This window comes from Scyliorhinus torazame, chromosome 7 (assembly GCF_047496885.1).
Source record: "Scyliorhinus torazame isolate Kashiwa2021f chromosome 7, sScyTor2.1, whole genome shotgun sequence".
Classification (NCBI taxonomy): domain Eukaryota; kingdom Metazoa; phylum Chordata; class Chondrichthyes; order Carcharhiniformes; family Scyliorhinidae; genus Scyliorhinus; species Scyliorhinus torazame.
In genome coordinates, this window is record NC_092713.1 from 63,328,810 (window position 1) to 63,344,388 (window position 15,579).

General features: G+C 43.5%; 1 protein-coding gene across 3 annotated transcripts in view; it reads right to left on the minus strand.

The window, feature by feature from the left end:
- The window catches only part of plpp3 (phospholipid phosphatase 3), a 195,063-nt gene that overhangs the window by 115,302 nt on the left and 64,182 nt on the right, over positions 1 to 15,579 (minus strand). For 2 of the 3 annotated variants that reach the window (XM_072510803.1, XM_072510806.1), the window contains exon 2: positions 2,018 to 2,175. In XM_072510803.1, the coding sequence (XP_072366904.1) occupies positions 2,018 to 2,175 (158 nt within the window). Of the gene's footprint in view, positions 1 to 2,017; positions 2,176 to 3,538; positions 3,694 to 15,579 lie in introns of all 3 variants that reach the window. The other variant, XM_072510805.1, reaches the window with a different exon arrangement.

The following is a 15,579-nucleotide window of genomic DNA, read 5'->3' on the forward strand; positions in this document are numbered from 1 at the left end:
TTCCCTAACAAGATTCTTTTTTTTTTCTCATTTCTGCAAATGTGATTGTACAAAATGTGTGCCAAACTCATCTATTTTGCTTTTTACTAAAGTTAAATCATTAACAGTTTGACCAGGGTTATAACGCAGAGTGTCAATTTGCTCCAAGTCTACTCGGACAAAACTAATAACTCCATGTGTTTATTTAAATATTGGCATTTTCAGCAACTTTGCTCTTATTTTGCACACATCGGGCCCAATGCTCCAACATCACCATTGCATTGTTGGTACTGAGTTACAGTGAAACATCCATAAATTGTACGGATGCATTATTTAAATATGGGAAGGCATGTCGACTGTGAATAAGGTTGCAATGCTGAGGTGGTGGGGAGCGGCTTCAGTCAAACACGTAGAGGGGAAGTCAGGTCTCATCTTCTGCACAGTGGCGAGGGCGAGCTGGCAATTGAGTGCAGCAACAGAATAGAAAATCTGCTGCTTAAAGAGGAGATGACAATGCTGGAGGAACCTACTTGAGAAGAGTGGCAGCAGCAGCAAGGGTACCTGACTTTGATCTGCTCAGGCTGGCTGCCTCGTGTTGGGACAAGAAACCCACAAAACTCATGATCCACACTTGGTGAGCAAGTGGCCGGGGCAGTGTGCCACCTCCTTTGCTCCCGCACAGGACAAGAAGGTTGAATGACTGTGTGTGCCTCCCTCTGACACTTGCACCAGTCTCTTTGAATCTGTCACATTCCTTTATTCATTATCCTCATGGTAGTCTGAGCCTGACCTTTGGACTCTGGCCGACTCTACCATCCTCCTCACTGTCATGTGTACATTCCTTCACAGTGTGCTACATGTGAGCAACCCTCCCTATCTCGCCACATCAATCCTTTCCTTATTGCTATCCCTAAGATAGGCTGATGTTTGAAAATCAAAAGCCTCTCGCCAACCTGCACTGCGTACTCGTCGTCATTCACAAAAATAGCCCATAAACCACCACAATCCCTCGGCATGGGTGAGCGAATGGCCCCACCGAGAGAGAGTTTGGGAATCCGGGAGAACCATGTGAATGAAGCTGATCGAAATGTTCCAGTGTAAGTCTATTCTTTGCTGGCTTTTGCATTGAAAGGATGTTTGGACATTTTTTTTTTTTTATAAACGGCTCACAAAATTCTTATTATATCTCCCTTTTTGACCCATCAGCTCCTTAAGCAGATTTCGGACACATTCTGGAGGGATACCACATAGTCAGATCGCAGACTACCTCCTAATTAGTCTTCTCTTTTGAGGCAGCCTTATCTTGTGAAACTCTCACATTTCCTCCTCGTCCACCTGCTCTGTCTGCACCATATAGTCGTATAGGAAAGGCCTATCGTCAGGGCAGCACGACAGAGGTAAGGGACTAAAACTATTTATTTGCGTGAAACCTCTCCTCGCAGCACAACTGATAATTGATGTGTCTAATCACTCCAATGAAAGCTGGTGTTTCAGACAAAGCTTGTGGATTTTGAAAGCCTGAGAGCTCAACCAATTCCCTGTTTGAAAAGTCACGAAGGTGACTTTCCCCTCTTCTACAAGTTTAAGCTAAGGCAAGACCATTTCTGGTATAAATGGAGCAATTCGCTGGATAGTGAGCTTTGTTCTCATTGTCCTGTTATTTGAACACATTTTTCCACTCGGAAGGTCGACTTTTGCCGGAATTTAGTGCATATTTTAAAATAGGTAAAACTCAGGAATATCTGACATTCCATCTCCATATGCCACAGCTATGTCTTTTTTCTGTGCCAAAAGAATATGGAATTTAAGGCTTTCCGTATAAATCTAATCATACTAGAGATTTTGGATAGAAAAATAAAATTAGATTTTTACAATTCCTTGCTTCCTGTTCAAACCTTTTGGTGTAATGGTCACTAGTTTTGAAATGGCATAATGAAGGAAGTAAACTTTTGTGAAGGAATTCTGCAGGTTTATGGCTTGCTTTCAGCTAGCAGACATAAAGGCACAATTGATTTGATCAAAGTGATTGGAGACTTACAGAGAGGATGGTGATTAGAATGCCAGCAGCACAAAGCACGCCATCACTGATTGTTTCTCCATTCTTATAGGGATACTTGATGCTTTCGTCATTGCAGTAAAATCCACGCTTATAAGGTTTGATGGTGCTAGTTTCGATAACCAGGAAAGGGAGGCCAGCTAATAGAAAGGACGACAACAGATACAGACAAAGCAAGAGTAAGTAACAGAGACGACAAACAGCTTAGGGGCACAACTGCTTCAACAGAGTAAAATGTGGCATTACAGGACAAACGCAAAAAAAATCCATTTACTATTTCCAATCCCCCCGCCCAACCACTTTACCCCTACAAATCTTACGGTGCAATAATTCACTTATAAACCACGCATAATAGTGAAATTTAGATGGTAGAAATTGCTACAATTACCCCCAAAATGCAGTTTGCTTCACTTGCATGATGGGATGGTCAAGCCACCTAAAGTTTGATGCTCGAAAAAAGATTAATCTCCTTTGCTCATATATTTTTATTTTCATTCTATTTGCAAAATAATTCTTACCTTAAAAATATGTATTAAGTCAATTATTAGTAATTTTAATGTAGTTTATTCTGTTTAGATTCTAACAAGACTAGTTTGTCATACATTTAGTTACAGATTGAAGATTCCCTGCTGACAGGAATTAATATGAAAACAGAGAGAAATATTTTGATAGTCATTATCTTGTAATTAGTATTATAATTAATCCCATGGCGATAGTCATTATCTTGTAATTAGTATTATAATTAATCCCATGGATTTACAAGGGACATTAGCGTATGAGCAGCCCTGACTACTAGATTAATCCTTTAATCCCTTCATAACTGTTTGAGCCATTTCCCCAGTTCTTCATTTCTACACATATTCATTTTATCCCCCTCGCCCTTTTTTTTTTATTAGACATATTGTACATTACTTTTGGCTCCAACTTTTTAATGTAAAACTCTGTTTAATGATGTACATATGACAGGAAAGAGCATTACCCTTTCATCTTGGGGCATGGGTTCAACCCTGATACAAAGATGATATTAACCCCCCTTAATCCCTTCTGTCCCTTTCAGTCGCACAGAGACGACAGAACATAACAGTGTGGTCTCTCATTCAGTTGAGTCCAAAGGTCATAGCTGGTGCAGGAGATTAAAAATATTCCTCCATTGCCATAATAAACACACTTTTGCAATTGGGGTTCCCAAATATTTTTTGGTTTGCGAGTGATTGTTGCTGAGGAAAAATTGAATTGTGTTGTCGATTCCCCAGGGGTATTAACAAGAACCTACAGAAATTACTGAATGCCATAAAGGCTTACAGGGATTAGGCTTTCCCACCATCTCAAGTTGCTCAATTAAAAGAACTTCTGAAATACTCCTTAAAATATACAGAGCATAGTCCCATGTGGAGTAATGAACTGCTGAGAATCAGAGCACCCATCAAGAAAAGAATTACTGTCAGGAAGTGCCACATTTCACTTTGTCTTGGCTTGGCCATGCACCAGCAGATATAAACTTACACAAGCAATTGGCAGTAGTGTCCCCACTGCTAAAAGCAGGAGATTGGGTACCACACTTTTCTTATAGCTGTACTTGATGCTGTCGTCATCGCAGTAAAACCCTCTTTGATAGGGAGAGATGCCTGCAACATTTATAACTGCAGCTGGAAGAATAACTGAACAGATAAAGAAATAAACGTAAGTGTTACAAATCTGCTGGTCAGATTCCAAACCGACAAAGAGACCCGTTCAGGTCGGATTTGTAACTACGACATGGTTTGATTTTACCTTGTAGCAAAACAATGAACTCCTTTGCTGACAGTGAATCAGGTTATTTTGACCGAATGCAGGAGACAACATATAATAAAGGTCCAGCATCACCAGCTTTTTTACAAATTTGTAATGGGCAGTTAAACTCCTTGGCGGGGCAATGCCAATGCTATGCACTAATATTGTCATATCATCCATTACCAATAACTATGGTAATAGGCTGTTCCACAAATCAAGTGAATTTCTTCCCAAGGAAGGATTGTGTGATGGTGCTGTGCCTTTTCAAGAAACATTCCTGTTACACATCCACTACTCTTCTCATATTACCAATCATCCCTGCTGAAGATTGTCTAGCAGGGTTTGTAAAAACAACAAGCGTTGCCACTGTTCCATCAAAAAATAATTATAAATGAGTTAAAATGAATCAAAAGCTTAATCAGAATTTTTTATTATAGATTTAAATCATTGTATATCAATTAACACGGCAGAGTGACCAAAATTAAACTATACCATAGTAATGGCAAATTGTAGCAGAATAGTATTTATGTCTGATTACCTACATACAGTTCATTAAACTTTTACAAATTGGAAATGAGTACCATAGGTAATCACACTTGAGTTTTCTGTACAGTGATATTAGCAGTGCAAATGTGACATCTAGAAAACTTAGAGGTTTTTGAGTGTTAACAATCTAACCAAAGCATTCTTTTTTTTTATTAGAACAATAAATTCAAAGTATACAATTTTATTGTTCCTTTGTGGGAAATTGTTTACAGTCATGCAGTGCTAAACTAATAGTGCATGTGGTTAAGCTCCAAATGTACATTAACCAATTCCCCTGAGTGATCAGGAATGATTGACCGGAGGATTTAGACATTGACGTAGCAAATACTAACAGACCTGACCAGCACATTTACCATGTTTGAAAATAATTAGCACTTGTTATGATGTAGCATTATCACGACCAATTCAGTCCTGCAGAATATTAGAGATCTCTTACTGAAAATACAGTTTTATGGAGCATCTGACCTTCAGTGACCTGTGAACTTTTTAATCAACGAGTGTTTAGATTTGACATTTCAGGAAAAATGCCGATGAACCATACTCCGTAATTTAGATGTAAAAACTCTTTGAACATCACTTTAAAGGGTTCGTAAATCTCTAGATGAGAAACCTGGAACCTAAAAAGAACAGTTTGATGACAAGTAGGCCAGGTTTTATCTTTACTTAAGTTCTAGACGGCATGACCTTTCCCCAATAATCACATAACTAGCAGACTAATCTTGGTGTACTCTTCACCTTTATGTTTATTTTCCAAGTCAAACTCGGCAACACTTAATAAATAACTAACCCCTCACAGTTTTTTTTAATAAACATTTTATTGAGGTAATTTTTGGTATTATGACAACATAATAAACAATGCATATGAAACTATAAACATAGTGCAAAAGCCGTCTCCCTCCCTTACAAGTCCCACCTTTATTAACCCCCTACTCTAAGCTGAACTAACCCCACCCCCGCTGACAATTAATTTTCCCCGAAGAAGTCGACAAACGGTTGCCACCTCCGGGCAAACCCTAACAGTGACCCTCTCAAGGCAAACTTGATTTTCTCCAAACAGAGAAAGCTAGCCATGTCCGATAGCCAGGTCTCCGACTTTGGGGCCTTTGAGTCCCTCCAAGCTAATAGTATCGGTCTCCTGGCTGCCAGGGAAGAAAAGGCCAGAACGTCTGCCTCTTTCTCCTCCTGGATTCCCGGGTCTTCCGACACCCCGAAAATCACCACCTCTGGACTCAATGGCACCCTTGTATTTAACACCATGGACATGACATCTGCAAACCCCTGTCAAAATCCCCTAAGCTTCGGACATGCCCAGAACATGTGGACATGGTTCGCTGGTCCTCCGCACATTTTGCACACCTGTCTTCCACCCCAAAGAATCTGCTCATCCGGGCCACTGTCATGTGAGCCCGGTGAACGACCTTAAATTGTATCAGGCAGAGTCTGGCACATGTTGCGGATGGGTTGACTCTACTCAACGCGTCCGCCCATAGACCATCCTCTATCTCTCCTCCTCCCACTTGTGCTTCAGGTCCTCGGTCTGCGTCTCCTCTGACCCCATAAGTTCCTTGTAAATGTCCGAGACGCTCCCTTCTCCTATCAACCCTCTGGAAACTACCATGTCCTGGATCCCCCTTAGTGGTAGGAGCGGGAATGTTGACACCTGTTTATGCAGGAAGTCCCGCACCTGCAGATACCTGAATTGTTTCCCCTTGCCAACACAAACTTCTCCTCCAGCGCCCTCATACTCGGAAAGCTCCCCTCTATAAGCATATTCCCCATCCTCTCAATCCCTGCTCCGCCATATCCGGAATCCTCCATCCATACTTCCTGGGGCAAACCGGTGATTATTACAGATTGGGGACCAGACCGATGCTCCATCTGCTCCCACATGTCTCCTCCATTGCCCCCAGACTCTCAGGGCCACCACGACCACGGGGCTGGTGGAGTACCGTACCGATGGGAACGGCAGAGGCGCAGTTACCAATGCCCCCAAACTGGTGCCCTTGCAATGAAGCCACCTCCATACACTTCCATGCCGACCCCTTCCCCCACCACCCACTTCCTGATCATGGCTATATTCGCCACGCAGTAATAGTTAGCCTCAGTTTTAACAGAGCTGAAAATAAGTCAGCACCTTGGGGGTAACATCTTAATGTTAAAAATCTCCATCTCCAATCCATTTCTTCTTTTTCTGCAATGATCATTAATGACATATTTTGCCTCATCTCAGAGGTGCAGATCTTTCCCAAAAAGTTCTATTTTAAACTTTTCTCTGGTTCGCTTCCAGGCAATTGGGATGGTGAAATTGATTGCGTGTAATGTAATTAATGGGAAAGCAACAAAGTCAACTGTAGATCCAATTCTGGGGAGTACAGGTAGGAAGACACCAGGTTCCAGCAAGGCAGCAAAGATAAGCATTCTTAAACCTTTACTTCACTCAGGGCAGGCTTGCTGTTATCATAACTTGTCATCTGGCCTGTTGTTAAATCAACGGATTCACATTGTTCATTCTTCATGGAGCCACAGTGGCTGATCAATCAGCTCATTGGAGAGTGAGGAACTTGAAACCAACATTTAGCTGCAAACACAAACAAATGAGCCACCAATGGCTGATACGTTTAGGCTGAGCATAGCTTTGTGGAGTGGACACCAGCCTTTCAGCTTTGGGCCCTGGGTTTAAATCCAGCCAGGAATGATAAGATGAAAATCTCCTTTTGCTGCAAGGTTCCATCTTGTCTCAAACCAGTTCCTGCACAGGCCTACTACAGCTTTAAACATGAGAGGCCACAGAGTAGGAAGTTTAGAAAATAGCTCAATCCAGTAGGGGATGCTCTTCTGAAGTTGGAGTTCAGGCACATCTATGGCCTGAGAGTGCCTAGTGCCGACATTGGAATCCCAAGATAGGGAGGGAGGGGTGGATGGATGGATAGATAGATAGCAATTGTCCCCGTTGTATATTCTGGTGGTTGTGTTCTTGTTTGCCTCTGGGTCAAAGGATTTCTGTTCAAATTAGGAATTAGCTTTAAAGCTGCTTGGTATATTTGGGTCACATAATTGCAGAATTGATACAGTGCAGAAAGAGGCTATTCGGCCCATCGTACCTGTACATGGTCTCCGAATGAGCAATTCACAATGCCCTTTTCCTGCCTTCTTCTTATAACCCTGCACATTCTTCTTTGTGACTTTACTCACTTATGTTAGGCCTGAACCATAAATCAGTAGGAGAGGTGACACTATTTGGAGAAGGGCTCCTTACATTGAGTGAGGCATAACAAAATTTTCACATTCTTCTCTCTCAGTCTAACTTCCCTTTTGAATGCTTCAAATGAACCTGTTTCCACCACACATTCAGAAAGTGCATTCCAGGCCTTAACCACTGGCTGTGTACTAATTTACCCCAACATCCAAACCCACCTCCAGAAAATGCTGGTTTTAAGTAACTACTCTGAACTGCTCAGCAAGTTGATTATGTTCGGACAAAAACTCATGGAGTAACTGAATGAGATTAATCCTCTGCAAGTTTTGTTATCCCTCACTCAACGTAAGGAGTTCTCCTCTGGATTGTGTCACCTCTAATACTGGTTTACAGTTCAGCCCTAATACAAGTGAGTAAAGTCACAAAGAAAGGACCAGCATCCTATCACTCCAGCGGAACACTGCCGGGATGGATGAAAGATCACAGCTTCAGTTCTGATATTTTCTTTCCTGCTAATGAAAATTCATTAAAATATTTAAGCATACACCAAAGCTTTCATTGAAGAAATAGAAGTAAGTGAGAAATTTCCCTTTGGTTTTAATAAACAAACTTTTGACATCTGGTTTACATTTTAGAAATTTCCAGATACCCTCTTTCAAAATCCAGACTTTCCGGTCCAAATCCATACAGGTGGCAACCCTTACGACAGGTTGCAGCCCCAAGTCCCTGGCAATTCCAGTTAAGGTCGCTTTCTTGTTTGAAAAGTATTAGTCAATGGAGTATCCTAAATGCCAACATGAGTGACAGCTCACTGGCTATGCTGCTAACTTTACTTTGCTCTACGATTGAACAAAAGGGCTTCCATTCGCACAGACCCGTGTTCATTTCTAGGACTGTTTTGGTTTAAGGAGGAAGGAAGGGAGTGGTTTTTTTAAAATCCATTCAGTCAGTTTGATCAATTTGTACTGTTAAAAGAGAGAAAAAAATCAAAGGCCTCCAAAATAAGTCAGCATTGTGTCAAAATTCTTTTGAAACTTTACTCCCTCAGATTTTAATACTTAGACCACTTTAAAAAAACAGGGATAGACTTTCGAGGACCGCCTGAGGGAAAGCAGAGGACACTTTGTGCTGAGCTCACCCTCATGTGGTGCGCATAACTGAAGTAGCCTGTGTCTGCCTCTCAGTCTTAGATCCAGGCTTTTACCTCAGGAAGCAAATAAACACATTTCAACTTTGTAGTTGTCTATATTAAAAAAAGAATCAGGAATTTTAAAATGAATATTTCCCACACACAAAGCGGTTATTGAAAAAAAGCTAGAGCCAACCTAATTATCTCCTGCTCTCCATAATACCTTATTCACCCAAATGGATTTGGTGTGGGGAGGAGGTGGGAGTAAACAACGAAAAAAGACTTGGGCTATAAGCCTGCCAGTCATTTTGGGATCATGCCTACTATTGCTCTCTAGCGATCCCTCGAGAGTTTGTTACATAAGAACATAAGAACTAGGAGCAGGAGTAGGCCACCTGGCCCCTGGAGCCTGCTCCACCATTCAATGAGATCATGGCTTATCTTTTGTGGACTCAGCTCCACTTTCCGGCCCGAACACTATAACCCTTAATCCCTTTATTCTTCAAAAAACTATCTATCTTTATCTTAAAAACATTTAATGAAGGAGCCTCTACTGCTTCACTGGGCAAGGAATTCCATAGATTCACAACCCTTTGGGTGAAGAAGTTCCTCCTAAACTCAGTCCTAAATCTACTTCCCCTTATTTTGAGGCTATGCCCCCTAGTTCTGCTTTCACCCGCCAGTGGAAACAACCTGCACGCATCTATCCTGTTTATTCACTTCATAATCTTATATGTTTCTATAAGATACCCCCTCATCCTTCTACATTCCAACGAGTACAGTCCCAGTCTACTCAACCTCTCCTCGTAATCCAACCCCTTCAGCTCTGGGATTAACCTAGTGAATCTCCTCTGCACACCCTCCAGTGCCAGTACGTCCTTTCTCAAGTGAGGAGACCAAAACTGAACACAATACTCCAGGTGTGGCCTCACTAACACCTTATACAATTGCAGCAGAACCTCCCTAGTCTTAAACTCCATCCCTCTAGCAATGAAGGACAACATTCCATTTGCCTTCTTAATCACCTGTTGCACCTGTAAACCAACTTTGTGCGACTCATGCACTAGCACACCCGGGTCTCCATGCACAGCAGCATGTTTTAATACTTTATCATTTAAATAATAATCCCTTTTGCTGTTATTCCTACCAAAATGGATAACCTTACATTTGTCAACATTGTATTCTATCTGCCAGACCCTAGCCCATTCACTTAGCCTATCCAAATCCCTCTGCAGACTTCCAGTATCCTCTGCACTTTTTGCTTTACCACTTATCTTAGTGTCGTCTGCAAACTTGGACACATTGCCCTAGGTCCCCAACTCCAATCATCTATGTAAATTGTGAACAGTTGTGGGCCCAACACTGATCCCTGAGGGACACCACTAGCTGATTGCCAACCAGAGAAACACCCATTAATCCCCACTCTTTGCTTTCTATTAATTAATGTTGTGTTATGCTGCTTCGGAATACACAGGCTGCTACTTGATGCAGTCTTAATTAAAGGATGCTCCAGACTCTGAAATGAGTTCAACGTGTTTATTGAACTATTAACACAGTTCTCAAATGAGTTCGACTCTCTGTTAATCTAACTGTAGTAACTCAGTCTAACTGTACCAGCTTGCTCTGAGCCACATGCTGGGGTGTGATGCTGCTGATCAACCCTGTCTAACTCTCCAGATGTCTGTCTGTGGAAAGAGGCAGGGTATGAGTGCCTCGTCCCTTTTATAGTGTTTATGTCATGCCCCCTTGTGGTGATGCCACCTCTGAGTGTCCTGACTGCCTATTCTGAGTGTTCATTGGTTGCATATTTGCATATCATGACAGGGTTCACAGGGCCAATCGTATAGTAACAAATGTGAACAGAGCAGATGGACCTCTGTGCTACCATGAACATGTCTGCAGCTCCCATTTATCTCATGCAGCTGGAAAATCTGGCACCTGCCCAACCTGACAGCATTGCCAAGAGCTCACCCACCCTCGCCGCCCCCGCCAAACCTTAACTGTGTCCTCTTTGATTCTCTATGCAAGAGGCCAACAAGGGGTTTTTCATTTAAAGTTGGCACATTTCAGGATTTTCTAGTACATGCATTGCCTGGGCACCCAGTGGACCAGTTTACACCCATCTGGAGACCAGTATTCCCAATGGGTCCCTTTAACCAGAAGGGTGGGGACACCTGGTGCAGGAAGTCCTTATGCTGACTGCATTCCCAGGAACATTCGCCTTATAAGGGCTAGGCAGAGATTATAGAGAGGCCAGTGATTGCATGATGAGAATTTAGCGGACTAAAAATATCTGCACATTGTACTGCTTCAAACAGTGTTACGTAGGCTAGGTAAATTCCCTGGAGGCAGACAGTGCCTTGGATCATGGCTCAGGTAGCTTCCTTCAATGATATCAATGAAGAACATCACGTCGAGTACAGCAATGGCCTGCAGCACTGTCTGACCCCGTACAACTGAAGCAAGTTGACTATGGAGCATCATTTTGAAATGGTGATCTGCAGGTGAATTTTCAGCATAGTGTCTCTGATTTGTAGATTTTCTGGTCATCAATGATGCAGATCCATTATGAAACTAGTATTCCATTAATGTTATATATGAATACGGACTTCCGGTGACGGCGGGCGGGAGGCGGCCGCACAATGGAGGGCTCCCATTCGGGAATGGCATTTTTGGGGCTTTAAGCCCGGTCCCAGGGTCCGCGGAGGCGGCAGAAGAAGGGAGAAGGCACGGAGGAGGCACAGTGAAGACACAGGAGGAAAAAAAGAACAAAGAAAAATAGCGAGTGTGAGCAAGAAAACGGCCGGAATAAAGGTCCGTCGGGGAGTGGAAAGGTCACCGCGGTGTCACCAAGGAAAATGGAGGCTGGAGCACCAGGGAAGGCCGCACTGCTTACGGCTGAAGAAATAACTAAGGTGATGGCTGCGGAATTTGAAAAGCAGTTGGCGCAGATTGCGAAATGCATGGAGACGGTGAGGAAGGAGATGAGGGAGGGTTTTGAGTGTGCTGGTGGAGGAGGCGGTTTCCCCGGTGAGGACGGAGGTGGCGAGCGCAGTGGCGGAGGTGCGAGAGCAAGGGGAGGCGCTGAAGGAAGTGGAGGAGACGTTACTGCAGCACGGTGATCAACTTGCCTCAATGGGGAAAGAGATGCGGAAGGTGATGGATACTAACAAGGATCTGCGAGGAAAAATGGAAGACCTGGGAAACAGATCCAGGCGACAGAATTTGAGGATTGTGGGGCTGCCCGAAGGAGTTGAAAGACCGAAGCCGACTGAGTATTTTGCCGCGATGCTGGCAAAACTATTGGGGGAGGGGGAGGACCCCTCCTGATATGAACTGGATCGGGATCATCGATCGCGGAGGCCTGTACCAAAGGCGAGTGAGCCGCCAAGGGTAGTGACTCTGTGCTTCCGGAGGTACAGTGTGAAGGAGAAGGTCCTGAGCTGGGCCAAGCAGAAGCGGGTGGTGCAGCGGGCTGGAGCTGGTATACGTGTATACCAGGACTTTACGGTGGAGCTGGCAAGGAGGCGGGCTGCCTTCAACCGGGTGAAGAGGGCACTGTACATTAGCAAGGTGCGGTGCGGCATTGTATATCCAGCGAAGCTGAGGGTGACTTACAAGCTCAGGGACTTTTATTTTGGAACGGCGGAAGCAGCGGAGGAGTTTGTGAAAGCAGAAGGACTGTGGCAGAACTGACAAATTGAGGAATGGTCATGTGCCGATGTAACCTTATGACTGTATTTTCTTCTTTTTTGTATCACTGCGCGCGGGTGTAGAGATTAAAGGAGCCAAGGTGGTATATATTTGGACGAGGGAAGGGACGGGACTTTCACTCGAAATGAGGGTTCTTTGGGGTGTAGGTGGATATGCGGGGTTTGTGTGCTAAAAGGGGATCTTTGGGCTTTCCTAGGGCCGGGCAAATGGGAAAGGGACCCGGGCGGGGGCCTCCACGCTGGCCGGTTTAAGCCGGCCAGTGAACGGGAGTGAGGTGGGGGGAGGGGCTGCGGCTATCGGAGCCTGGCAGAACAGGGTCCGAGTGGTCTAGCCGGGGTGGAAAATTGGGGGAAAGGAACCGAGGTTGGGAGGAGGAGTTTTACAAGAGGCAGTGGACGGGAGGAGCTGGAGACCTGGGGTGGGGGGAAGGGGAGAGCTGTGTAAGATTAAGGGTGACTACGGGTAATCCCTGATTCCTTTTTGTCATTTGTTTATGTAAACATGCGGGTTGAGGTTTGGGGGTTGGTGGGTAGATGGGATCGTTGTTATTATGGGGACTGACATATCTTGCTGATTATTGTTTATTGTTGATGGATGTAAATGTGGGAGAAAATGTGAAAAAGGAGAATTTTTAAAAATGTTTAATGTTATATATGAATACAATGGGATGGGAATTGTTTTGACTTCATAAGTGACAATCAGGATGATGCATTACAGACAGCTGATCCAATATAACATTAGTTCCTCTGTTGACCAAAGCCACAATCTACTCCCAACAGAATTTTAAGTACAAGTCACTATTCTTAAGCCACTTAAATCAACTCAATATACATTGAAATTACTAAAAATGTAATAACCAGTGCTTTGGAATAAGTGAAGCCCACACAGAGTGGTCTCGGCAAGGGTTCGTGTCAAGTGGGAATTCCTCCTCTTGGTTGGAGAAGACGACAAAAAAACAATTTAACCTTTTCAGAACAACAGCACTGCGAATGTATTTAGTTCAACAAAGATTTTAACCCTTTCAAAGCTACAATACTACATTGCCACCGAAAGTAAAACTAAGTCAATTGACAATGTTTCTTGGTTTCCTCAGAAGATTCCAGCAAAGAGGGAGCATTGTACAGATGCTATCTTTGACTGGAACCTAGGGAACAAATTTGTGTACATTGTTAATATTTATTCAGGAGTGTTTAATCTGCGGGTAGATTTACAGTAAACAATTTAATTGATGGAGAAAAAAATCACTTCAGTAAGATTCATTGTGGCCTGTGGGGAATGATGGCACTGGGTCTGGCAAAAGGTCATTAACTTAGTACATTGGAGAGAATCTGGTTATGATGTTGGGGTCTTTCCTGCTGGCTGCAGGGCCTGCAAGAGACCCGTACAGCCTCTTTTCGATCAGGCCCACCTAACCACAAGCCAATGAGGCAGTGTTGAGACCAATGATGGTTCTCCCCTGGAATCGTGACCCCAGGGGCAGAAGGCATACCTATCGAAAGCCGCCACTCATTTGTGTGGTCAGTAGCGCCACTGAGGAGGTTGTGGGTGCCTCTAGAAGGCAGGACAGGGAGGAGGGGGGGAGAAATGCTGGGAGAAGGATGTCAGGGGTCAGCAGCAAGGGCAGGAGTGTGGCTCGCAGTGGTCCCCCATCCCTTACTGGTCAAGTCCCTCAATCAGGCACTGAGTAACTGCGGGATGAGGCCCTGAGGTGCTCTTGAGGCCACTTAAAGGCCTCAAATGGTGGCAGACAGGATGGGTCGACCATGAGTTTTCCCGCCCAGAACATAATTCTGGCAGTGGGAAGATTGTGGGGTTCTGGTATGCCATCATCCCGTATAAATGCTCTTCCCACCTCCAAGTTTGCCACCAGTGAGAGCACAAGATTCCAGCCATTAACTCTCTCTCTACAGATGCTCAGTGTTTCCAGCACCATTTTTTTCCAAGATGTCTGGTAGGAGATGCATTATAACATTTGTGCATAAGATATAGCCCAGTGAGATTGCAGAACTGCTCACTCAGTGTATGTGTTAAACCTTAAAGCCAACAAAAATGAGGCCCACTCATTTTACTAACAGACATAAAAATAATTGGCAGCTGTGACAACACACTATATTCTTTGCAGCAGGGTCTTCCCCCACCCCCCAAAATAATTAGCATTTTCTCTTATCTCCACAGATGCTAACTCAACTGCTGTGTGATTCGAGCTTTTGCAAATTTTGTTACAAGTCAATTTGTTGTTCTATTTTTAATGAGGCGATATTGCTACTTTTAAGTGGCATTTTGAAGAACCCTGACACATATTTCAAAAGGTTGCTACTAATGCTGCAGAGTAAAATTTTAAAACACGGTTTTTGAATTTTCTCATCCGAAGCTTTGCTGATTGGTTTGTCAAAAGCATCAACTATAACTGGTGGTGTGACTATCACACGGTTGGTCCTCCACTAACGTAATTATTCCAACTTAAGTTTCTGGACCAGTCCATATAGATTTACGCCATTATCCCGACAACACCAGTCTAGACTCGCGCAATATTTTACCGTCACGTTTTGGCATTTTCTTCATCATTGTTTTTGCAAGAAAGGGATTCAGAACAAAAAAGGAAGTTACAAGTGAGGGTTGTGTTTTAAAATAAAGAGTTTTAAACTTGTCACTAGGAGAACTGCCTACTTTTCTTTGCACAGTACCACAGAATCTTTACCATCCACTTTAAGCTGGCTGATTTAAGACATGGACCGAAGGGCAGCACACCTGACAATGTAGTGCTCCCTCAGCACTGCATTACTGCAGTGTATAAACTATCGGTTGCAAAGTATGTCACCTGCCCCGGTGGGAATCGGGAGACAAAATGACATTAATCGAAGGTGCAAAACCACAGGGAAAAAGCTCACCCAGAGGTTAATTCGACCTTCTGCAGTGGCACAAAATAGACATTAGTGAATCATCCACTCATTTCACATGTCACCGATATTCATTCACATTTGAAGCCACTGGAAAGGAAAATGAGGAGCATATGAAAAGCGCATATGATTCCCTATTGCCCATCTTGCAGCATTGCCAGAGATCAGTTTCACCCCTACTAACCTCGACCTTCAGATGTCAAACGTGAGTCAATACTGGTTCTTCCCACCACAGAAAATGAACTGACATTTCTAAAACGCTAATGAAGTTGATTTAAAGAAAGACGAAGAC